Genomic DNA, 27,919 nt, shown 5'->3' with positions numbered 1-27,919 from the left:
TGATGAATGATGATATAAAGTATTGTACAGTAAGTATTTTGCTGGTAATAAGAGAGTATAATGGTATAAATACTTGCTTTAACATTGTTTGCATTGTTATTGTGGCTGTAATTAGAAGAGTATAATGATATAAAGTCTTATTTCCAGCTGATGAAATGATGTTTAACATTATTAGAAGAGTATAATGATATAAAGTCTTATTTCCAGCTGATGAAATGATGTTTAACATTATTGTGGCTGTTATTAGGAGAGTATAATGATATAAAGTCTTATTTCCAGCTGATGAAATGATGTTTAACATTATTGTTGCTGTTATTAGAAGAATATAATGATATAAAGTCTTATTTCCAGCTGATGAAATGATGTTTAACATTATTAGAAGAGTATAATGATATAAAGTCTTATTTCCAGCTGATGAAATGATGTTTAACATTATTAGAAGAGTATAATGATATAAAGTCTTATTTCCAGCTGATGAAATGATGTTTAACATTATTAGAAGAGTATAATGATATAAAGTCTTATTTCCAGCTGATGAAATGATGTTTATTCAGAGTTAGTTGCAGTCTCTTCATGTTTTGAGCCATTCAAGCTGAAGCGCAGCTGTCAGGCGCTGGTGGCTTCAGCGAGTCTTAGCCAATCACAGGACAGGACGCCAAATGAGTTCCGCCCGTTCACCTTTGCGGGCAACCCATTGGCCGCTGTCACGAAGCCCCGCCTATTAGGGGCGGGGCGTGTTCCATAACGGGGCCTCACGATCCAGCTGTGCCGAGGACAAGACGCCCTGAGCGGCCAGGAGAGAGCGAGTCTTCCCGGTGTCTCGTCACGGTTGTTCCAGCGGCTGGTGGGGGGAAGAAGCGTCCGGTAAGAAGACATTTGACACAACTAAACCTCATTTTGGGTTGAAATACGCGCGCGGGTGCTGAAGACGAGTGTGTGAACTCCCGCTAGCTAACAAGCTAACTAACACATTTCTGTCATTTCTTTAAATTAATAATTATTATTATTATTATTTCAATCGATCTCCTTTGTGTTTACATGTCGATTAATAGTCGCCCTAACGCACAATAATATCAATGAATATTTTTCACCTGGCCGACAGTGACCTTTGACTTCACGGGCGTGATGACGTCACACCTGTGCGTGGCTAGATGACGTCACACCTGTGCGTGAGCTAGAAGGTTGTGATGAAGTGAAGCAATAATAATAATATGACAATATACTCTCTATTTTACAAGAGCTCTGTGTACTCAACTGCAGAGAGTGGCAGGCAGCTGCTGTCTTCTTATTCATGGGGCTGCTGTTGCACTTTCCCCCCAGCAGGTGGCGACAGTAAACTACCCTCTACTCACGTGAATTATTTACCATTGAAGTAGGACATTTCAAAATAAAACAGGACATTATCAAATGGTAAACCACGAATAGGAGATGATTTACTGGGCACGTTTTTATTTTGACTTTTGAAAAACTAAACAGCGGCTCATGTAAAGCAATCACTCAAGCAGCACCGAGAGCGGACTCGAGACAAACTCCCTGGAAGTAAAGTTGTTGTTTTCAGTGCAAGTGTTCGTGCTAGATGACGCTCAAATGCAACGTGACGCTTCATTCTTTTCAAATGTGCTAGCTCGATGCTATTTTACATTAGATTGGCCATAGACCGGCCACTATTAGCATTAGCAATTTTACACGGCAATTTTGTCACCTCCACAACTAACTAAACATCTGGTGTGTGATAAGTACAATACCTACAGTGTAACCACTTTGTAGGGCGCAACATAACACATAAAACTACTAACAATGTGCTAGCTCGATGCTATTTTACATTAGATTTGCCATAGCAGGTATTAGCATTAGCAATTTTACATGGCGATTTTGTCACCTCCACAACTAACCAAACATCTGGTGTGTGATAAGTGCAATACCTACAGTGTAACCACTTTGTAGGGCGCAACATAACACATAAAGCTACTTACTCGATGCTATTTTACATTAGATTTGCCATAGCAGGTATTAGCATTGTCACATGACCCTTTGGCCAGACATGAACATTGTCACATGACCCTTTGGCCAGACATGAGCATTGTCACATGACCCTTTGGCCAGACATGAACATTGTCACATGACCCTTTGGCCAGACATGAGCAACGCGGCGTCCAGCGATGTCACCAGGAGGCGGGTCCAGAACGGCGCCAACGGGTCGGCGGGGGAGAAGAGCGAGAATGAGTCCGCGCAGTGGGGGAGAGCCTGGTGAGTCGTCCTGCACGCTGACACACGTAAACAAATAAACAAATCACAGCATATCATAGCAAGCCCCGGAGAAGGCAGTGTGGGAATAGGCTCAGGAGAAGGTAAACAATGAGGTAATCAAGGTAAACAGGAAGTATTACATCCACCTGTGCTAGTTACAAGTGTTTGTTGACAAATAAGAGAAGGTAAACAATGAGGTAATCAAGGTAAACAGGAAGTATTACATCCACCTGTGCTAGTTAAATGTGTTTGTTGACAAAAAAGAGAAGGTAAACAAGAGGTAATCGAAGTAAACAGGAAGTATTACAACCACCTGTGCTAGTTAAATGTGTTTGTTGACAAATAAGAGAAGGTAAACAATGGGTAAAGAGGAAGTATGACATCCACCTGTGTTTGTTGACAAGTAAGAGAAGGTAACCAGTGGGTAAAAAGGAAGTATGACATCCAGCTGTGTTTGTTGACAAATAAGAGAAGGTAAACACTAAGTAAAGAGGAAGTATGACATCCACCTGTGTTTGTTGACAAGTAAGAGAAGGTAAACAATAGGTAAAGAGGAAGTATGACATCCACCTGTGTTTGTTGACAAATAAGAGAAGGTAAACAATAGGTAAAGAGGAAGTATGACATCCACCTGTGTTTGTTGACAAATAAGAGAAGGTAAACAATAGGTAAAGAGGAAGTATGACATCCACCTGTGTTTGTTGACAAATAAGAGAAGGTAAACAATGGGTAAAGAGGAAGTATTACATCCACCTGTGCTAGTTAAATGTGTTTGTTGACAAATAAGAGAAGGTAATCAAGGTAAACAGGAAGTATTACATCCACCTGTGCTAGTTAAAAGTGTTTGTTGACAAATAAGAGAAGGTAAACAATGAGATAATCAAGGTAAACAGGAAGTGTTACATCCACCTGTGCTAGTTAAATGTGTTTGTTGACAAAAAAGAGAAGGTAAACAAGAGGTAGTTGAAGTAAACAGGAAGTATTACAACCACCTGTGCTAGTTAAATGTGTTTGTTGACAAATAAGAGAAGGTAAACAATGGGTAAAGAGGAAGTATGACATCCACCTGTGTTTGTTGACAAATAAGAGAAGGTAAACAATGGGTAAAGAGGAAGTATTACATCCACCTGTGCTAGTTAAATGTGTTTGTTGACAAATAAGAGAAGGTAATCAAGGTAAACAGGAAGTATTACATCCACCTGTGCTAGTTAAAAGTGTTTGTTGACAAATAAGAGAAGGTAAACAATGAAATAATCAAGGTAAACAGGAAGTGTTACATCCACCTGTGCTAGTTAAATGTGTTTGTTGACAAAAAAGAGAAGGTAAACAAGAGGTAATCGAAGTAAACAGGAAGTATTACAACCACCTGTGCTAGTTAAATGTGTTTGTTGACAAATAAGAGAAGGTAAACAATAAATAAAGAGGAAGTATTACATCCAGCTGTGTTTGTTGACAAATAAGAGAAGGTAAACAATAAATAAAGAGGAAGTATGACATTCAGCTGTGTTTGTTGACAAATAAGAGAAGGTAAACAATAGGTAAAGAGGAAGTATGACATCCACCTGTGTTTGTTGACAAGTAAGAGAAGGTAAACAATAGGTAAAGAGGAAGTATGACATCCACCTGTGTTTGTTGACAAGTAAGAGAATGTAAACAATAGGTAAAGAGGAAGTATGACATCCACCTGTGTTTGTTGACAAGTAAGAGAAGGTAAACAATAGGTAAAGAGGAAGTATGACATCCACCTGTGTTTGTTGACAAGTAAGAGAAGGTAAACAATAGGTAAAGAGGAAGTATGACATCCAGCTGTGTTTGTTGACAAGTAAGAGAAGGTAAACACTAGGTGTTCCTCAGGGAGGTGGACTGGTTCTCCCTGGTCAGCGTGGTGGCCTTGCTCCTCCTGGCCCCGGTCCTGGTCTTGTTCCTGGTGATGGTGTGTGACCAGTACCAGTGTTCCATATCCCAGCCTGTGCTGGACGTGTACCAGGGCAGGAGCACCCTGCTCTCCATCTGGGCCCGCGTACCCTCGCCCACCTGGATGGCTGCCAAGATCTACACTGCCTGGGTGCTCTTCCAGGTACTACTTCCTGTCTGCTGGGGGGTCTACAGTCACATTACACACTATTATTATTATTATTATTATATAAATATAATAATCTTCTAAGCCAAATGTAGATCTACACTGCCTGGGTGCTCTTCCAGGTACTACTTCCCGTCTGCTGGGGGGACTACAGTCACATTACACACTATTATTATTATTATTATTACATAAATATAATCATCTTCAAAGCCAAATGTAGATCTACACTGCCTGGGTGCTCTTCCAGGTACTACTTCCTGTCTGCTGGGGGGACTACAGTCACATTACACACTATTATTATTATTATTATTACATAAATGGATGGCTGCCAAGATCTACACTGCCTGGGTGCTCTTCCAGGTACTACTTCCTGTCTGCTGGGGGGACTACAGTCACATTACACACTATTATTATTATTATTATTATATAAATATAATAATCTTCTAAGCCAAATGTAGATCTACACTGCCTGGGTGCTCTTCCAGGTACTACTTCCTGTCTGCTGGGGGGACTACAGTCACATTACACACTATTATTATTATTATTACATAAATATAATCATCTTCAAAGCCAAATGTAGATCTACACTGCCTGGGTGCTCTTCCAGGTACTACTTCCTGTCTGCTGGGGGGACTACAGTCACATTACACACTATTATTATTATTATTACATAAATATAATCATCTTCAAAGCCAGATGTTCTTTTTATGAACAATAACCACGTTTACAAACTAATAAAATATATCTATAGAGATATCTATCTATATACATTTAATTAAACATATATCTAACTATATATCTATATCATTATCTATATATATCTATACATCTAGCTATTTTCTATCATTCTCTTAATGTAACTACATCTATTTATCTATACCGTCCATCTATTTTTATTTGTATGCCTGTATGTATACAGTATGTCTATCTATATATGAATTAAGTTCAAGTACATAGATAGATAAAAGTACATAGATAGAAATACTGTATGTGGCTGCTGCCCCCGCCACCTGACCTCTGATAAGCAGAAGAAGATGGATGGATAGATAATTGTATATTTTATGTTTATCTATAGGTATACATGTAAATGTATCTATAGGTATACATGTATATTTAATATTTATCTATAGGTATGTATGTATATTTAATATTTATCTATACGTACACATGTATATTTAATATTTATCTATAGGTATACATGTATATTTAATATTCATCTGTAGGTACACATGTATATTTAATATTTATCTATAGGTATATATGTATATTTAATATTCATCTATAGGTATATATGTATATTTAATATGTATCTATAGGTACACATGTATATTTAATATTTATAGGTGTATGTGCATATTTAATATTGATTTATAGGTATACATGTATATTTAATATTTATCTATAGGTATATATGTATATTTAATATATATCTATAAATATACATGTATATTTAATATTTATCTATAGGAACGCATGTATATTTAATATTTATCTATAGGTATATATGTAAATTTAATATTTATCTATAGGTACACATACATATTTAATATTTACCTATAGGTATATATGTATATTTAATATTTATCTATAGGTACACATGTATATTTAATATTTATCTATAGGTATACATGTATATTTAATATTTATCTATAGGTATATATGTATATTTAATATTTATCTATAAATATACATGTATATTTAATATTTATCTATAAATATACATGTATATTTAATATTTATCTATAGGTACACATGTATATTTAATATTTATCTATAGGTATATATGTAAATTTAATATTTATCTATAGGTACACATACATATTTAATATTTACCTATAGGTATATATGTATATTTAATATTTATCTATAGGTCCACATGTATATTTAATATTTATCTATAGGTATACATGTATATTTAATATTTATCTATAGGTATATATGTATTTTTAATATTTATCTATAAATATACATGTATATTTAATATTTATCTATAAATATACATGTATATTTAATATTTATCTATAGGTATATATGTAAATTTAATATTTATCTATAGGTACACATACATATTTAATATTTACCTATAGGTATATATGTATATTTAATATTTATCTATAGGTACACATGTATATTGAATATTTATCTATAGGTATACATGTATATTTAATATTTATCTATAGGTATATATGTATATTTAATATTTATCTATAAATATACATGTATATTTAATATTTATCTATAAATATACATGTATATTTAATATTTATCTATAGGTACACATGTATATTTAATATTTATCTATAGGTATATATGTAAATTTAATATTTATCTATAGGTACACATACATATTTAATATTTACCTATAGGTATATATGTATATTTAATATTTATCTATAGGTCCACATGTATATTTAATATTTATCTATAGGTATACATGTATATTTAATATTTATCTATAGGTATATATGTATTTTTAATATTTATCTATAAATATACATGTATATTTAATATTTATCTATAGGTACACATATATATGTAATATGTATCAGATAGGTATATATGTAAATTTAAAATTAATCTATGGGTACACATGTATTTTTAATATTTATCTATAGGTATATATGTATATTTAATATTCATCTATAGGTATATATGTATATTTAATATGTATCTATAGGTACACATGTATATTTAATATTTATTTATAGGTATACATGTATATTTAATATTTATCTATAGGTATATATGTATATTTAATATTTATGTATAAATATACATGTATATTTAATATTTATCTATAAATATACATGTATATTTAATATGTATCTATAGGTACACATGTATATTTAATATTTATCTATAGGTATATATGTACATTTAATATTTATCTATAGGTATACATGTATATTTAATATTTATCTATAGGTATATATGTAAATTTAATATTTATCTATAGGTACACATACATATTTAATATTTACCTATAGGTATATATGTATATTTAATATTTATCTATAGGTCCACATGTATATTTAATATTTATCTATAGGTATACATGTATATTTAATATTTATCTATAGGTATATATGTATTTTTAATATTTATCTATAAATATACATGTATATTTAATATTTATCTATAGGTACACATATATATGTAATATGTATCAGATAGGTATATATGTAAATTTAAAATTAATCTATGGGTACACATGTATTTTTAATATTTATCTATAGGTATATATGTATATTTAATATTCATCTATAGGTATATATGTATATTTAATATGTATCTATAGGTACACATGTATATTTAATATTTATTTATAGGTATACATGTATATTTAATATTTATCTATAGGTATATATGTATATTTAATATTTATGTATAAATATACATGTATATTTAATATTTATCTATAAATATACATGTATATTTAATATGTATCTATAGGTACACATGTATATTTAATATTTATCTATAGGTATATATGTACATTTAATATTTATCTATAGGTATACATGTATATTTAATATTTATCTATAGGTATACATGTATATTTAATATTTATCTATAGGTATACATGTATATTTAATATGTATCTATAGGTACACATGTATATTTAATATTTATCTATAAATATACATGTATATTTATATTTATCTATAGGTATACATGTATATTTAATATTTATCTATAGGTACACATGTATATTTAATATTTATCTATAAATATACATGTATATTTAATATTTATCTATAGGTATACATGTATATTTAATATTTATCTATAGGTATACATGTTTATTTACTGTTTATCTATAGGTATACATAGGTGTACGTGTAGGTATACATGGTGAACAGGTGTTGTGTACAGGTGTTGTTGTACATGTGTAATGTGTAGGTATACATGGTGAACAGGTGTTGTACATGTGTACAGGTGTTGTACATGTGTAATGTGTAGGTATACATGGTGAACAGGTGTTGTACATGTGTACAGGTGTTGTTGTACATGTGTAATGTGTAGGCATGCATGGTGAACAGGTGTTGTACAGGTGTTGTTGTACATGTGTAATGTGTAGGTATGCATGGTGAACAGGTGTTGTACATGTGTACAGGTGTTGTACATGTGTAGGTATGCATGGTGAACAGGTGTTGTACATGTGTGCAGGTGTTGTACATGTGTACAGGTGTTGTTGTACATGTGCAATGTGCAGGTATACATGGTGATCAGGTGTTGTACATGTGTACAAGTGTTGTTGTACATGTGTAGGTATACATGTATGCATGGTGATCAGGTGTTGTACATGTGTACAGGTGTTGTTGTACATGTGTAATGTGTAGGTATGCATGGTGAACAGGTGTTGTACATGTGTACAGGTGTTGTACATGTGTAGGTATACATGTATGCATGGTGAACAGGTGTTGTACATGTGTACAGGTGTTGTACATGTGTACAGGTGTTGTACATGTATAGGTATGCATGGTGAACAGGTGTTGTACATGTGTGCAGGTGTTGTACATGTGTACAGGTGTTGTTGTACATGTGCAATGTGCAGGTATACATGGTGATCAGGTGTTGTACATGTGTACAAGTGTTGTTGTACATGTGTAGGTATACATGTATGCATGGTGAACAGGTGTTGTACATGTGTACAGGTGTTGTACATGTGTACAGGTGTTGTACATGTGTAGGTATACATGTATGCATGGTGAACAGGTGTTGTACATGTGTACAGGTGTTGTACATGTGTAGGTATACATGTATGCATGGTGAACAGGTGTTGTACATGTGTAGGTATACATGTATGCATGGTGAACAGGTGTTGTACATGTGTACAGGTGTTGTACATGTGTAATGTGTAGGTATACATGGTGATCAGGTGTTGTACATGTGTACAGGTGTTGTTGTACATGTGTACAGGTGTTGTACATGTGTAGGTATACATGTATACATGGTGATCAGGTGTTGTACATGTGTACAGGTGTTGTACATGTGTAGGTATACATGTATACATGGTGATCAGGTGTTGTACATGTGTACAGGTGTTGTTGTACATGTGTACAGGTGTTGTACATGTGTAGGTATACATGTATGCATGGTGAACAGGTGTTGTACATGTGTAGGTATACATGTATGCATGGTGAACAGGTGTTGTACATGTGTACAGGTGTTGTACATGTGTAATGTGTAGGTATACATGGTGATCAGGTGTTGTACATGTGTACAGGTGTTGTTGTACATGTGTACAGGTGTTGTACATGTGTAGGTATACATGTATACATGGTGATCAGGTGTTGTACATGTGTACAGGTGTTGTACATGTGTAGGTATACATGTATACATGGTGATCAGGTGTTGTACATGTGTACAGGTGTTGTTGTACATGTGTACAGGTGTTGTACATGTGTAGGTATACATGTATGCATGGTGAACAGGTGTTGTACATGTGTAGGTATACATGTATACATGGTGATCAGGTGTTGTACATGTGTACAGGTGTTGTTGTACATGTGTACAGGTGTTGTACATGTGTAGGTATACATGTATGCATGGTGAACAGGTGTTGTACATGTGTAGGTATACATGTATACATGGTGATCAGGTGTTGTACATGTGTACAGGTGTTGTTGTACATGTGTACAGGTGTTGTACATGTGTAGGTATACATGTATGCATGGTGAACAGGTGTTGTACATGTGTAGGTATACATGTATACATGGTGATCAGGTGTTGTACATGTGTACAGGTGTTGTTGTACATGTGTACAGGTGTTGTTGTACATGTGTACAGGTGTTGTACATGTGTAGGTATACATGTATGCATGGTGAACAGGTGTTGTACATGTGTAGGTATACATGTATACATGGTGATCAGGTGTTGTACATGTGTACAGGTGTTGTTGTACATGTGTACAGGTGTTGTACATGTGTAGGTATACATGTATGCATGGTGAACAGGTGTTGTACATGTGTAGGTATACATGTATGCATGGTGAACAGGTGTTGTACATGTGTACAGGTGTTGTTGTACATGTGTACAGGTGTTGTTGTACATGTGTAGGTATACATGTATGCATGGTGATCAGGTGTTGTTGTGTACAGGTGTTGTTGTACATGTGCATCCCTGACGTCCTGCACAAAGTCCTTCCTGGTTACGTCGGGGGAGTCCAAGAAGGTGCCAGAACGCCCGCAGGTAAGGAGCCACACAATCAGCAGGTGAGCAGTTACCTGGAGCAGGTGTGTGTCTTCCAGGTGTGATCAACAAGTACCAGATCAACGGGCTGCAGTGCTGGCTGCTCACTCACTTCCTGTGGCTGCTCAACACTCACTACTGGCACTTCTTCTCTGCCACCACCATCTTTGACCACTGGATGCCCCTCATGTGGTGTGCTAACCTGCTGGGCTACACCGTCTCCACCTTTGCCTTCTTTAAAGCATACCTCTTCCCCACCAACCCACACGACTGGTGAGTCACTTCCTCTCTCTTAACACTTCCTCTCTCTTAACACTTCCTCTCTCTTAACACTTCCTCTCTCTTAACACTTCCTGTCTCTTAACACTTCCTCTCTCTTAACACTTCCTGTCTCTTAACACTTCCTCTCTCTTAACACTTCCTCTCTCTTAACACTTCCTGTCTCTTAACACTTCCTCTCTCTTAACACTTCCTGTCTCTTAACACTTCCTCTCTCTTAACACTTCCTGTCTCTTAACACTTCCTGTCTCTTAACACTTCCTCTCTCTTAACACTTCCTCTCTCTTAACACTTCCTCTCTCTTAACACTTCCTGTCTCTTAACACTTCCTGTCTCTTAACACTTCCTGTCTCTTAACACTTCCTCTCTCTTAACACTTCCTGTCTCTTAACACTTCCTCTCTCTTAACACTTCCTCTCTCTTAACACTTCCTCTCTCTTAACACTTCCTGTCTCTTAACACTTCCTCTCTCTTAACACTTCCTGTCTCTTAACACTTCCTCTCTCTTAACACTTCCTCTCTCTTAACACTTCATGTTTCTATTAATACCTGTATGTGACACTTCCTGTCTCTAGTACTTTCTGAATGTAACACTTCCTGTGTGTTACGCGTCTTGTGTATAACACTTCCTGTGTGTTACGCGTCTTGTGTATAACACTTCCTGTGTGTTACGCGTCTTGTGTATAACACTTCCTGTGTGTTACGCGTCTTGTGTATAACACTTCCTGTTTGTTACGCGTCCTGTGTGTAACACTTCCTGTTTGTTACACACTTTGTGTGTAACACGTGGTGTGTGTAACACATGGTGTGTGTGTGTGGCAGCAAGTTCACAGGCAACATGTTGTACAACTACATGATGTGTGTGTAACGTGTGTGTGTGTAACATGATGTGTGTGTGTAACAGCAAGTTCACAGGCAACATGTTGTACAACTACATGATGTGTGTGTAACATGTGTTTGTGTGTGTAACATGATGTGTGTGTGTAACAGCAAGTTCACAGGCAACATGTTGTACAACTACATGATGTGTGTGTAACATGTGTGTGTGTAACACATGGTGTGTGTGTGTGTAACAGCAAGTTCACAGGCAACATGTTGTACAACTACATGATGTGTGTGTAACATGTGTGTGTGTAACACATGGTGTGTGTGTGTGTAACAGCAAGTTCACAGGCAACATGTTGTACAACTACATGATGTGTGTGTAACATGTGTGTGTGTAACATGATGTGTGTGTGTAACAGCAAGTTCACAGGCAACATGTTGTACAACTACATGATGTGTGTGTAACATGTGTGTGTGTAACATGATGTGTGTGTGTAACAGCAAGTTCACAGGCAACATGTTGTACAACTACATGATGTGTGTGTAACATGTGTGTGTGTAACACATGGTGTGTGTGTGTAACAGCAAGTTCACAGGCAACATGTTGTACAACTACATGATGTGTGTGTAACATGTGTGTGTAACATGTGTGTGTAACACATGGTGTGTGTGTGTAACAGCAAGTTCACAGGCAACATGTTGTACAACTACATGATGTGTGTGTAACATGTGTGTGTGTAACATGATGTGTGTGTGTAACAGCAAGTTCACAGGCAACATGTTGTACAACTACATGATGTGTGTGTAACATGTGTGTGTGTAACATGATGTGTGTGTGTAACAGCAAGTTCACAGGCAACATGTTGTACAACTACATGATGTGTGTGTAACATGTGTGTGTGTAACATGATGTGTGTGTGTGTAACAGCAAGTTCACAGGCAACATGTTGTACAACTACATGATGTGTGTGTAACATGTGTGTGTGTAACACATGGTGTGTGTGTGTAACAGCAAGTTCACAGGCAACATGTTGTACAACTACATGATGTGTGTGTAACATGTGTGTGTAACATGTGTGTGTAACACATGGTGTGTGTGTGTAACAGCAAGTTCACAGGCAACATGTTGTACAACTACATGATGTGTGTGTAACATGTGTGTGTGTAACATGATGTGTGTGTGTAACAGCAAGTTCACAGGCAACATGTTGTACAACTACATGATGTGTGTGTAACATGTGTGTGTGTAACATGACGTGTGTGTGTAACAGCAAGTTCACAGGCAACATGTTGTACAACTACATGATGTGTGTGTAACATGTGTGTGTGTAACATGATGTGTGTGTGTAACAGCAAGTTCACAGGCAACATGTTGTACAACTACATGATGTGTGTGTAACATGTGTGTGTGTAACATGATGTGTGTGTGTGTAACAGCAAGTTCACAGGCAACATGTTGTACAACTACATGATGTGTGTGTAACATGTGTGTGTGTAACACATGGTGTGTGTGTGTAACAGCAAGTTCACAGGCAACATGTTGTACAACTACATGATGTGTGTGTAACATGTGTGTGTAACATGTGTGTGTAACACATGGTGTGTGTGTGTAACAGCAAGTTCACAGGCAACATGTTGTACAACTACATGATGTGTGTGTAACATGTGTGTGTGTAACATGATGTGTGTGTGTAACAGCAAGTTCACAGGCAACATGTTGTACAACTACATGATGTGTGTGTAACATGTGTGTGTGTAACATGATGTGTGTGTGTAACAGCAAGTTCACAGGCAACATGTTGTACAACTACATGATGTGTGTGTAACATGTGTGTGTGTAACATGATGTGTGTGTGTGTAACAGCAAGTTCACAGGCAACATGTTGTACAACTACATGATGTGTGTGTAACATGTGTGTGTGTAACACATGGTGTGTGTGTGTAACAGCAAGTTCACAGGCAACATGTTGTACAACTACATGATGTGTGTGTAACATGTGTGTGTAACATGTGTGTGTAACACATGGTGTGTGTGTGTAACAGCAAGTTCACAGGCAACATGTTGTACAACTACATGATGTGTGTGTAACATGTGTGTGTGTAACATGATGTGTGTGTGTAACAGCAAGTTCACAGGCAACATGTTGTACAACTACATGATGTGTGTGTAACATGTGTGTGTGTAACATGATGTGTGTGTGTAACAGCAAGTTCACAGGCAACATGTTGTACAACTACATGATGTGTGTGTAACATGTGTGTGTGTAACATGATGTGTGTGTGTGTAACAGCAAGTTCACAGGCAACATGTTGTACAACTACATGATGTGTGTGTAACATGTGTGTGTGTAACACATGGTGTGTGTGTGTAACAGCAAGTTCACAGGCAACATGTTGTACAACTACATGATGTGTGTGTAACATGTGTGTGTGTAACATGATGTGTGTGTGTAACAGCAAGTTCACAGGCAACATGTTGTACAACTACATGATGTGTGTGTAACATGTGTGTGTGTAACATGATGTGTGTGTGTAACAGCAAGTTCACAGGCAACATGTTGTACAACTACATGATGTGTGTGTAACATGTGTGTGTAACACATGGTGTGTGTGTGTGTAACAGCAAGTTCACAGGCAACATGTTGTACAACTACATGATGGGAATAGAGTTCAACCCCCGTGTGGGTCGATGGTTCGACTTCAAGTTGTTCTTCAACGGGCGCCCTGGCATCGTGGCGTGGACCCTCATCAACCTGTCCTACATGGCCAAGCAGCAGGAAGTCTATGGTCATGTGACTAACTCCATGGTGCTGGTCAACCTGCTGCAGGTGAGCACACAACTCAGGTGTGCTTTGATCCACAACATCTGTGATAAACATACATCACTCCTCTAATGTTTATGTTCACACTAAATGAATACTAGACTGTTTATGTTTACACTAAATGAATACCAGACTGTTTATGTTCACACTAAATGAATACTAGACTGTTTATGTTTACACTAAATGAATACTAGATTGTGGAATGAAGTTCAATCATTTGTATTTCTTTTCTTACAATTGGATTCTGCTTCCAATGTCACCACATTGCTGATTAAAGTAAACATTTCAAGTATATATCCTACAATATTGCTGCCCTGAATTAAGCATTTTCCAGCATAAACATGGTCGAATGTAGTAGAAATATCAGTACTACAGTATTGTTGGGGAACTAACCAATGTAGTAGAAATATCAGTACTACAGTATTGTTGGGGAACTAACCAATGAAGTACAAATATCTACTACAGTATTGTTGGGGAACTAACCAATGTAGTAGAAATATCAGTACTACAGTATTGTTGGGGAACTAACCAATGAAGTAGAAATATCAGTACTACAGTATTGTTGGGGAACTAACCAATGTAGTAGAAATATCAGTACTACAGTATTGTTGGGGAACTAACCAATGTAGTAGAAATATCAGTACTACAGTATTGTTGGGGAACTAACCAATGAAGTAGAAATATCAGTACTACAGTATTGTTGGGGAACTAACCAATGTAGTAGAAATATCAGTACTACAGTATTGTTGGGGAACTAACCAATGTAGTAGAAATATCAGTACTACAGTATTGTTGGGGAACTAACCAATGTAGTAGAAATATCAGTACTACAGTATTGTTGGGGAACTAACCAATGTAGTAGAAATATCAGTACTACAGTATTGTTGGGGAACTAACCAATGTAGTAGAAATATCAGTACTACAGTATTGTTGGGGAACTAACCAATGAAGTAGAAATATCAGTACTACAGTATTGTTGGGGAACTAACCAATGTAGTAGAAATATCAGTACTACAGTATTGTTGGGGAACTAACCAATGTAGTAGAAATATCAGTACTACAGTATTGTTGGGGAACTAACCAATGTAGTAGAAATATCAGTACTACAGTATTGTTGGGGAACTAACCAATGAAGTAGAAATATCAGTACTACAGTATTGTTGGGGAACTAACCAATGTAGTAGAAATATCAGTACTACAGTATTGTTGGGGAACTAACCAATGAAGTACAAATATCTACTACAGTATTGTTGGGGAACTAACCAATGTAGTAGAAATATCAGTACTACAGTATTGTTGGGGAACTAACCAATGTAGTAGAAATATCAGTACTACAGTATTGTTGGGGAACTAACCAATGTAGTAGAAATATCAGTACTACAGTATTGTTGGGGAACTAACCAATGTAGTAGAAATATCAGTACTACAGTATTGTTGGGGAACTAACCAATGAAGTACAAATATCTACTACAGTATTGTTGGGGAACTAACCAATGTAGTAGAAATATCAGTACTACAGTATTGTTGGGGAACTAACCAATGTAGTAGAAATATCAGTACTACAGTATTGTTGGGGAACTAACCAATGTAGTAGAAATATCAGTACTACAGTATTGTTGGGGAACTAACCAATGTAGTAGAAATATCAGTACTACAGTATTGTTGGGGAACTAACCAATGTAGTAGAAATATCAGTACTACAGTATTGTTGGGGAACTAACCAATGAAGTACAAATATCTACTACAGTATTGTTGGGGAACTAACCAATGTAGTAGAAATATCAGTACTACAGTATTGTTGGGGAACTAACCAATGTAGTAGAAATATCAGTACTACAGTATTGTTGGGGAACTAACCAATGTAGTAGAAATATCAGTACTACAGTATTGTTGGGGAACTAACCAATGTAGTAGAAATATCAGTACTACAGTATTGTTGGGGAACTAACCAATGAAGTAGAAATATCAGTACTACAGTATTGTTGGGGAACTAACCAATGTAGTAGAAATATCAGTACTACAGTATTGTTGGGGAACTAACCAATGTAGTAGAAATATCAGTACTACAGTATTGTTGGGGAACTAACCAATGTAGTAGAAATATCAGTACTACAGTATTGTTGGGGAACTAACCAATGAAGTAGAAATATCAGTACTACAGTATTGTTGGGGAACTAACCAATGTAGTAGAAATATCAGTACTACAGTATTGTTGGGGAACTAACCAATGTAGTAGAAATATCAGTACTACAGTATTGTTGGGGAACTAACCAATGTAGTAGAAATATCAGTACTACAGTATTGTTGGGGAACTAACCAATGTAGTAGAAATATCAGTACTACAGTATTGTTGGGGAACTAACCAATGTAGTAGAAATATCAGTACTACAGTATTGTTGGGGAACTAACCAATGTAGTAGAAATATCAATACTACAGTATTGTTGGGGAACTAACCAATGTAGTAGAAATATCAATACTACAGTATTGTTGGGGAACTAACCAATGTAGTAGAAATATCAGTACTACAGTATTGTTGGGGAACTAACCAATGTAGTAGAAATATCAATACTACAGTATTGTTGGGGAACTAACCAATGAAGTACAAATATCTACTACAGTATTGTTGGGGAACTAACCAATGTAGTAGAAATATCAGTACTACAGTATTGTTGGGGAACTAACCAATGAAGTACAAATATCTACTACAGTATTGTTGGGGAACTAACCAATGTAGTAGAAATATCAGTACTACAGTATTGTTGGGGAACTAACCAATGTAGTAGAAATATCAGTACTACAGTATTGTTGGGGAACTAACCAATGTAGTAGAAATATCAGTACTACAGTATTGTTGGGGAACTAACCAATGAAGTAGAAATATCAGTACTACAGTATTGTTGGGGAACTAACCAATGTAGTAGAAATATCAGTACTACAGTATTGTTGGGGAACTAACCAATGAAGTACAAATATCTACTACAGTATTGTTGGGGAACTAACCAATGAAGTAGAAATATCAGTACTACAGTATTGTTGGGGAACTAACCAATGTAGTAGAAATATCAGTACTACAGTATTGTTGGGGAACTAACCAATGAAGTACAAATATCTACTACAGTATTGTTGGGGAACTAACCAATGTAGTAGAAATATCAGTACTACAGTATTGTTGGGGAACTAACCAATGTAGTAGAAATATCAGTACTACAGTATTGTTGGGGAACTAACCAATGTAGTAGAAATATCAGTACTACAGTATTGTTGGGGAACTAACCAATGAAGTACAAATATCTACTACAGTATTGTTGGGGAACTAACCAATGAAGTAGAAATATCAGTACTACAGTATTGTTGGGGAACTAACCAATGTAGTAGAAATATCAGTACTACAGTATTGTTGGGGAACTAACCAATGAAGTAGAAATATCAGTACTACAGTATTGTTGGGGAACTAACCAATGTAGTAGAAATATCAATACTACAGTATTGTTGGGGAACTAACCAATGTAGTAGAAATATCAGTACTACAGTATTGTTGGGGAACGAACCAATGTAGTAGAAATATCAATACTACAGTATTGTTGGGGAACTAACCAATGTAGTAGAAATATCAGTACTACAGTATTGTTGGGGAACTAACCAATGTAGTAGAAATATCAATACTACAGTATTGTTGGGGAACTAACCAATGAAGTACAAATATCTACTACAGTATTTTTGGGGAACTAAGCAATGTAGTAGAAATATCAGTACTACAGTATTGTTGGGGAACTAACCAATGTAGTAGAAATATCAGTACTACAGTATTGTTGGGGAACTAACCAATGAAGTAGAAATATCAGTACTACAGTATTGTTGGGGAACTAACCAATGTAGTAGAAATATCAGTACTACAGTATTGTTGGGGAACTAACCAATGTAGTAGAAATATCAGTACTACAGTATTGTTGGGGAACTAACCAATGTAGTAGAAATATCAGTACTACAGTATTGTTGGGGAACTAACCAATGAAGTAGAAATATCAGTACTACAGTATTGTTGGGGAACTAACCAATGTAGTAGAAATATCAGTACTACAGTATTGTTGGGGAACTAACCAATGTAGTAGAAATATCAGTACTACAGTATTGTTGGGGAACTAACCAATGTAGTAGAAATATCAGTACTACAGTATTGTTGGGGAACTAACCAATGTAGTAGAAATATCAGTACTACAGTATTGTTGGGGAACTAACCAATGTAGTAGAAATATCAGTACTACAGTATTGTTGGGGAACTAACCAATGTAGTAGAAATATCAATACTACAGTATTGTTGGGGAACTAACCAATGTAGTAGAAATATCAATACTACAGTATTGTTGGGGAACTAACCAATGTAGTAGAAATATCAGTACTACAGTATTGTTGGGGAACTAACCAATGTAGTAGAAATATCAATACTACAGTATTGTTGGGGAACTAACCAATGAAGTACAAATATCTACTACAGTATTGTTGGGGAACTAACCAATGTAGTAGAAATATCAGTACTACAGTATTGTTGGGGAACTAACCAATGAAGTACAAATATCTACTACAGTATTGTTGGGGAACTAACCAATGTAGTAGAAATATCAGTACTACAGTATTGTTGGGGAACTAACCAATGTAGTAGAAATATCAGTACTACAGTATTGTTGGGGAACTAACCAATGTAGTAGAAATATCAGTACTACAGTATTGTTGGGGAACTAACCAATGTAGTAGAAATATCAGTACTACAGTATTGTTGGGGAACTAACCAATGAAGTAGAAATATCAGTACTACAGTATTGTTGGGGAACTAACCAATGTAGTAGAAATATCAGTACTACAGTATTGTTGGGGAACTAACCAATGAAGTACAAATATCTACTACAGTATTGTTGGGGAACTAACCAATGAAGTAGAAATATCAGTACTACAGTATTGTTGGGGAACTAACCAATGTAGTAGAAATATCAGTACTACAGTATTGTTGGGGAACTAACCAATGAAGTACAAATATCTACTACAGTATTGTTGGGGAACTAACCAATGAAGTAGAAATATCAGTACTACAGTATTGTTGGGGAACTAACCAATGTAGTAGAAATATCAGTACTACAGTATTGTTGGGGAACTAACCAATGAAGTACAAATATCTACTACAGTATTGTTGGGGAACTAACCAATGAAGTAGAAATATCAGTACTACAGTATTGTTGGGGAACTAACCAATGTAGTAGAAATATCAGTACTACAGTATTGTTGGGGAACTTGATTGATTGATTGATTGAGACTTTTATTAGTAGGTTGCACAGTGAAGTACATATTCCGTACAATTGACCACTAAATGGTAACACCCCAATAAGTTTTTCAACTTGTTTAAGTCGGGGTCCACTTAAATTGATTCATGATACAGATATATACTATCATATATACTATCATCATAATACAGTCATCACACAAGATAATCATCAGAGTATATACAGTTAATTATTTACATTATTTACAATCCGAGGTGTGGGATATGGGGAGGGGGGGTTAGGTTTGGTTGGTATCAACACTTCAGTCATCAACAATCAACATCAACAATTGCATCATCAGAGAAATGGACATTGAAACAGTGTAGGACTGATTTGGTAGGATATGTACAACAAGTAGTGGACATAGAGAGAAAGATCAGAAATTATAAGAAAAAGTGTCTACATTTGATTATTTACAATCCGAAGAGGTATTATGTGGAAGGGAGGGTGTTAGTTTAGGGTTGTAGCTGCCTGGAGGTGTTCTTTTAGTGCGGTTTTGAAGGAGGATAGAGATGCCCTTTCTTTTACACCTGTTGGGAGTGCATTCCACATTGATGTGGCGTAGAAGGAGAATGAGTTAAGACCTTTGTTAGATCGGAATCTGGGTTTAACGTGGTTAGTGGAGCTCCCCCTGGTGTTGTGGTTATGGCGGTCATTTACGTTAAGGAAGTAGTTTGACATGTACTTCGGTATCAGGGAGGTGTAGCGGATTTTATAGACTAGGCTCAGTGCAAGTTGTTTAACTCTGTCCTCCACCTTGAGCCAGCCCACTTTGGAGAAGTGGGTAGGAGTGAGGTGGGATCTGGGGTGGAGGTCTAGAAGTAACCTGACTAGCTTGTTCTGGGATGTTTGGAGTCTAGATTTAAGGGTTTTGGAGGTGCTAGGGTACCAGGAGGTGCATGCGTAGTCGAAAAAGGGTTGAACGAGAGTTCCCGCTAGAATCCTCAAGGTGCTTTTGTTGACCAGAGAGGAGATTCTGTAGAGAAATCTCGTTCGTTGGTTGACCTTTTTGATTACCTTGGTTGCCATTTTATCACAGGAAAGATTAGCCTCTAGAATGGAACCTAGGTAGGTGACCTCATCTTTCCTGGTGATAACAATGTCACCCACTTTTATAGTGAAGTCATTGACTTTCTTAAGGTTGATGTGGGACCCAAACAGGATGGATTCAGTTTTACCCAAGTGTATGGATAGCTTGTTGTCAGCGAGCCAGGTGCAAGTTCTACAGAGCTCAGCACTGAGGATTTTCTCCACCTGTGACTTGTCCTTGTCTGATACCAGCAGGGCAGAGTCATCCGCAAACAAAAACAATTCACAGTCGCATGCCGATGACATGTGGTTTATGTATATTAGGAACAGTAAAGGTCCCAATATACTGCCTTGGGGGACTCCACAGCTCACCGAGAGGGGGGGGGACACGGTGCCGTTCACCTCTACCACCTGCTCCCTCCCCTCCAAGTAAGATTGCATCCAGCTCCAAGAGGTTTTGTTAAATCCGATTGCCTTGAGCTTATCCAACAGTATAGCGTGGTTAACGGTGTCAAAGGCCTTCTGAAGGTCCAGCATGACCATGTCGCAGTATTTGCCCGCGTCCACCTCATGTTTGATGTGGTCGCTCAGATAGAGAAGGCATGTGTCAGTGGAGTGGTTAGTTCTGAAGCCGGATTGGAATGTGTACATGAGTTTATTAGTGGCAAGGTAACTATCCACCTGTTCATAAACTATTTTCTCCATTACTTTGGAAATGGAACTGAGAATAGAAACAGGTCGGTAGTTGTCAGGTTCCAATTTGCTTCCTTTTTTAAAGAGGGGAGTTATTCTTGCTATCTTAAAATCTTTTGGTACTTGGCCTTGTGTAATTGAGAGGTTTATTATGTGCGTGATGATCGGGGCAATGATGGAGGCAGAGTCCCTGAGGAATCTGGAGGGGATATTGTCAAGGCCGGTGGCCTTGTTTGGGTGGAGCGAGCCCAATTTTTTAAGCACCTCATCAGCTGTGACCATTTCTAATTTGAAATCATCGTTGGATACTCCTAGCTTTCTGTAGAAGGCTTTAATGTGTTCTACACCAAAGCGACCAGAGTGGTGGGACAGCTTGTTGACAAGAGTTGCGGCTATGCTGATGAAAAAGGCATTAAGTCTGCTACCTCCATTTTGTCTGTAATGAGGGAGTCACCCTCCTTGATGTTGATGTTTGTTAGTCTGGTTTTAAGTTTTTGGCTGCAACCAGGAAGCTGGTTGTTGAGGATTTTTCAGAGCTCACGTGGCTTATTTGTGTTTTCCTCTATTTTGTCGGTAATGTAATTTTTTTTTAAGGATTTAGTCAGGTTGGTTGACTTATTTCTTAATTTATTGCATTGCTTTTTGAGTGTTGAAAGGAGTGATTTGAGGTTGTTGTTATTATTGGGTTGTTTATTTACTTCGGTTTTGCACTTTTGGTATTCTGAGTATTTTCTGTCTCTGTCTTTTATGGCAGCTAATAGGTCTGGATTCATCCATGGTTCAGAGCGGGCTTTGATCCTGACTGTTTTCACGGGAGCCATGTCATTTAGTATCTTTAGGAACGCCGTTTTGAAGCGATCCCAAGCGACATCGACCAGGTTGCTCGCGAGCACAGGGGACCAGTCCCACTCACCTAATTTTAGGTTTAAATTATCACTGGAGTATTTTTTAAGGGATCTGAATTGGGCTGTTATGTGGCCGTTGGCTTTGAGTTTAGCTATTTTGCGGGTGCAGAAGGTTAGATAGTGGTCGCTAAGACCACAGATCATGACCCCACTATTTTTTATTTAAGGCCAGTCCGAAGTGAGAATGAGATCTATGGTTGATTGGGTGGAATCACACACCCTTGTAAGTAGTGTTATTAGCTGGGAAAGACTGTGTAGATTACAAAGCTTGCTGTAGGATCTGAAGACAGGTGCATCTCTGCGTTGAATATCTGTGTTCAGATCTCCAGTTGTAATTTTCTCCACGTTGTCTACCCCAGCCAAGCACTCCTCGAGAGCCTCATAGAAATCACTCTGATTAGGGGGTCTATATACCGTCCCTATCAGTACTGGCTTCGCGTTTTTATATTTGATTTCAGCCCACACAGATTCAAGGGCATTGTGGTTGAGATCAGTGCGAGTTATGTATTTGATATCCTGGTGAATATACATACAAACACCCCCACCGTGTTTATTCCTGTCCTTTCTGATAACCGAAAAGTTTTCTACTTCTATCTCTGAGTCAGAACTAACCAATGAAGTAGAAATATCAGTACTACAGTATTGTTGGGGAACTAACCAATGTAGTAGAAATATCAGTACTACAGTATTGTTGGGGAACTAACCAATGTAGTAGAAATATCAGTACTACAGTATTGTTGGGGAACTAACCAATGAAGTAGAAATATCAGTACTACAGTATTGTTGGGGAACTAACCAATGTAGTAGAAATATCAGTGGTGACCATAAAATGTCTTTATTAGTACCAGTACACTGTACAACCCTAATATGTACACACATTATATATATATATATATTTATATATATATATAATATAGATGTAATATAGATGACTAATCCATTGTGTTGAATCCTCTGTCAGGGTATTTATGTGCTGGACTTCTTCTGGAACGAGGCGTGGTACCTGAAGACCATAGACATCTGCCACGACCACTTTGGTTGGTACCTGGGCTGGGGAGACTGTGTGTGGCTGCCATACCTGTACACGCTACAGGTGAGTACTTGTACACACACTGTCATACTATCAACATGTACACGCTACAGGTGAGTACTTGTACACACACTGTCATACTATCAACATGTACACGCTACATGTGAGTACTTGTACACGCTACATGTGAGTACTTGTACACACTCTGTCATACTATCAACATGTACACACTACATGTGAGTACTTGTACACACTCTGTCATACTATCAACATGTACACGCTACATGTGAGTACTTGTACACACTCTGTCATACTATCAACATGTACACGCTACATGTGAGTACTTGTACACACTCTGTCATACTATCAACATGTACACACTACATGTGAGTACACACTATCAACATTCATCATCACAATGATCACAATGATTATATCAGTATTTATAAATGTGATCAACATTCTCAAAAAGTAGAAAGACTAGAAATAAATAATAATTTATATCTAATAAAATACTAGAAATAAATAATTATTAGTAATATCAAATAAATGACTAGAGCTAAACAATAATTTATAATAACTAATAAAAGACTAGAGATAAATAATAATTATTAATATCTAATTAAAAGAATGAAATAAATAATGATTATAATAATTATTAATATCTAATTAAAAGAATAAAATAAATAATAACTAGTAATATAATATAAGTAAGAGATAAATAATGATTAATATAATATAAGTAATATAAATAAATAATAGCTAGTAATATAATATAACTAATAGAGATAAATAATAACTACTAATATAATATAAGTAATAGAAATAAATAATAATGAGTAATATAAGTAATAGAAATAAATTATGAGTAATATAATATAAGTAATATAATTAAATAATAACTAGTTATATAATATAAGTAATAGAGATAAATAATAACTAGTAATATAAGTAATAGAAATAAATAATAACGAGCAATATAAGTAATAGAAATAAATAATAATGAGTAATATAAGTAATAGAAATAAATAATGACTAATATAATATAAGTAATAGAGATAAATAATAACTAGTAATATAAGTAATAGAAATAAATAATAATGAGTAATATAAGTAATAGAAATAAGTAGTATAATATAAGTAATAGAGATAAATAATAATGAGTAATATAATATACTGTAAGTAATAGAGATAAATAATAATGTGTATTATAATATAAGTAATACAAATAAATAATAATGAGTAATATAAGTACAGTGTTTCCCATAAACTGCCAAGATACCTGTGGCGGTGGGGGCGTGGCTATGGGCGTGGTCACCAGGACATCATCGAGTAATTTGCATAATTTACTACAATATGATTTTCTCTAAAAAGGCTCAAAAAATGTATACTTACTAATTAATAACAGTTTTGTTTTAAACGTCCATCCATCCATCCATTTTACAATATAATTACAACACTTTATGTACATATTTATATACAGATTTGAACAATAAGTTATTCACTGAAATATATTTATTAATTGTGGTTCTTATAAAAAATATATCTTATAAAATATAAAAGCTAAAATGTCTCTTAAAGCTCTGCCCCTTTAATTAGTGCATACTAAATCATTTAACTTTAGCCTACTACTACAACCATATTATTTACCAGCAACATAAAGTGAAACAGAGGCAGAGGTGTCCTACCACAGTCAGTAACAAATAAACAGAAAACAGTAGTGGTCAAATACAAATAAGGCAACAAGAGAAGTATCCTACACTTCTCTTTTGTGAAGTAAATGTGAACAGCCTATATGGGCATCTACATCAACTATATGATTTGCCTGAGAAGCTGGACAGGACAAAAAAAAAATATATATATATATATTTTTTTTTTTTAATTTTATTTGTGGCGGACGAATTCTTTCGTGGCGGGCCGCCACAAATAAATGAATGTGTGGGAAACACTGAAGTAATAGAAATAAGTAATATAATATTAAGTAATAGAGATAAATAATAATGAGTAATATAAGTAATAGAAATAAATAATAATGAGTAATATAATATAAGTAATAGAAATAGACATATATTTAAGGACAAGGAGAGGGGCGGAGTCAAGCATCAGACAGGAAGTGTTCTCAGGTCTCTGGTGTCCTCCACGTGTTCCAGGGTCTCTACCTGGTCTACCACCCGGTGCAGCTGTCCCAGACCCACTTCCTGCTGGTCCTGCTCCTGGGTCTGGTGGGCTACTACATCTTCCGTGCCACCAACCACCAGAAGGACCTGTTCCGCCGCACCCAGGGCGCCTGCACCATCTGGGGGGGGCAGCCCGCCTTCATCCAGTGCTCGTACCGCTCGGCCGACGGCGCCGTGCACCAAAGCAAACTGCTGACCTCGGGCTTCTGGGGCGTGGCACGCCACTTCAACTACACGGGTGACCTGATGGGCTCGCTGGCGTACTGCGCCGCCTGTGGCTTCCAGCACCTTCTGCCCTACTTCTACCTGATCTACATGAGCGTGCTGCTGGTGCACCGCTGTCTGAGGGACGAGCACCGCTGCAGCAGCAAGTACGGAGCCGACTGGCACCGCTACACCCGCACCGTGCCCCACCGCCTGCTGCCCGGAATCTTCTAGAGAGTGGCCGCTTCCACACCAATCAGCAGCAAGTACTGAGCCGACTGGCACCGCTACACCCGCACCGTGCCCCACCGCCTGCTGCCCGGAATATTCTAGACAGCTCTTGTCATTTGTCACCACTTCCACACCAATCAGCTGCTTGCAATACTAGAAAAGCTTCATCAGCACTTTTCCACATGCATCATGTGACCTCTTTTAGTACTTTTCCACATGCATCATGTGACCTCTTTTAGTACTTTTCCACATGGGTCATGTGACATCTTTTAGTACTTTTCCAGAAGGGTCATGTGACGTCGTTTAGTACTTTTCCAGATGGGTCATGGGACATCTTTTAGTACTTGTCCTCATGGGTCATGTGACGTCGTTTAGTACTTTTCCAGATGGGTCATGTGACATCTTTTAGTACTTGTCCTCATGGGTCATGTGACATCTTTTAGTACTTTTCCAGAAGGGTCATGTGATGTCTTTTAGTACTTTTCCAGATGGGTCATGTGACATCTTTTAGTACTTTTCCAGATTGGTGGGGAACCCCTTCCCCACCAATCAGCTGCTTGCAGTACATAAAGACGTCATTTTCCCAGCAAAGCAGAGTGTCTTCCAGTCATCAATCAATCAGTCATCAATCAATCAATCAGTCTTCCAGTCATCAATCAATCAATCAATCAGTCATCAATCAGTCATCAATCAATCAATCAGTCGTCCAGTCTAACAGGCGTGAGGCTGCAACACACCTGGTCGACACTGGAGGGCAGCAGAGGGCAGGACATCACATCACAGGCTTCCATTTTGATACGTTCCTCTTGTACCATTTCTACAACAATAAAGTCACTTTTTATGAAATATTATTCACGTTTTGAGGATTCTTGGGACTCAATCGTGGCTTCTTCACCTGTTTCACCTCAACATTTCCACTACAGACGGGCTCAGGGCTCCACTGTGTTTGCCATACCTGCCAACAACTCCGCTTTTTCCCTAACGAGTACACACTTTAATCTCTGGGCCCGGCTAGCTCGGTCGGTAGAGCAAAAGACTCTTAATCTCAGAGTCGTGGGTACGAGTCCCACGTTGGTGTGTTTTTACCATCAATTCATTACGTGGACCCCGACTTTAACAAGTGTAAAAACTTTTGGGGTGTTACCATTTAGTGGTCAATTGTACGGAATATGTACTGTGCTGTGCAATCTACTAATAAAAGTCTCAAATCAATCAATCAAATCCAGTGGTTAAAAACTACGGCTTTCATTAAACAATGCTGAACTTAAAAATGGAAACTACGTAGCTGAACTACATTTCCCAGAAGCTCGACAGTGTTACAACACGTTAATAGTCCAGTGACCAGTGACTAATTCCCTGAGAGGGAAGACTGGTCAGACGAAACAGTGGACATGTGGTAGTGTAGCAGATTGACACTACATCATCTTTGCATAATATTCTCATTTTTTTACCCATCTTGACACTTTTTGTGCAACACTGCAATCATCAGATGAGAAACGCTACATGAGAATATTGCGTAACGTCACTACGAGGCGGAGCTTACGCTTGTGTTAAAATGTCTTTTTCAGTTTTGTCTTCCTGACACAAAAGCTGTGATAAACAGACAAGAGGCTGAGACTCTTCTCCTGGAGACTGCTAGGAGATATTTGGCTAGACTCTTCTCCTGGAGACTGCTAGGAGATATTTGGCTAGACTCTTCTCCTGGAGACTGCTAGGAGATATTTGGCTAGACTCTTCTCCTGGAGACTGCTAGGAGATATTTGGCTAGACTCTTCTCCTGGAGACTGCTAGGAGATATTTGGCCAGACTCTTCTCCTGGAGACTGCTAGGAGATATTTGGCTAGACTCTTCTCCTGGAGACTGCTAGGAGATATTTGGCCAGACTCTTCTCC

The 27,919-nt window shown here is 36.9% G+C and overlaps 1 protein-coding gene across 1 annotated transcript; it reads left to right on the top strand.

The window, feature by feature from the left end:
• Positions 1–732: 732 nt before the first annotated feature.
• LOC133630233 (7-dehydrocholesterol reductase-like) lies at positions 733–26,878 on the top strand. The gene is made up of 8 exons (XM_062021701.1): positions 733–864; positions 2,136–2,247; positions 4,102–4,324; positions 10,432–10,522; positions 10,582–10,795; positions 14,250–14,454; positions 23,347–23,478; positions 25,566–26,878. The coding sequence occupies exons 2-8, from the start codon at positions 2,138–2,140 to the stop codon at positions 26,028–26,030; spliced, it is 1,440 nt and encodes a 479-aa protein (XP_061877685.1). The 5' UTR covers positions 733–864; positions 2,136–2,137; the 3' UTR covers positions 26,031–26,878.
• The last annotated feature ends 1,041 nt before the right edge of the window (positions 26,879–27,919 follow it).

Source organism: Entelurus aequoreus, linkage group LG02, assembly GCF_033978785.1.
Source record: "Entelurus aequoreus isolate RoL-2023_Sb linkage group LG02, RoL_Eaeq_v1.1, whole genome shotgun sequence".
Taxonomy (NCBI): domain Eukaryota; kingdom Metazoa; phylum Chordata; class Actinopteri; order Syngnathiformes; family Syngnathidae; genus Entelurus; species Entelurus aequoreus.
Note: the sequence above shows the minus strand (reverse complement) of the source record. Positions and strands in the feature narration are given on the sequence as shown.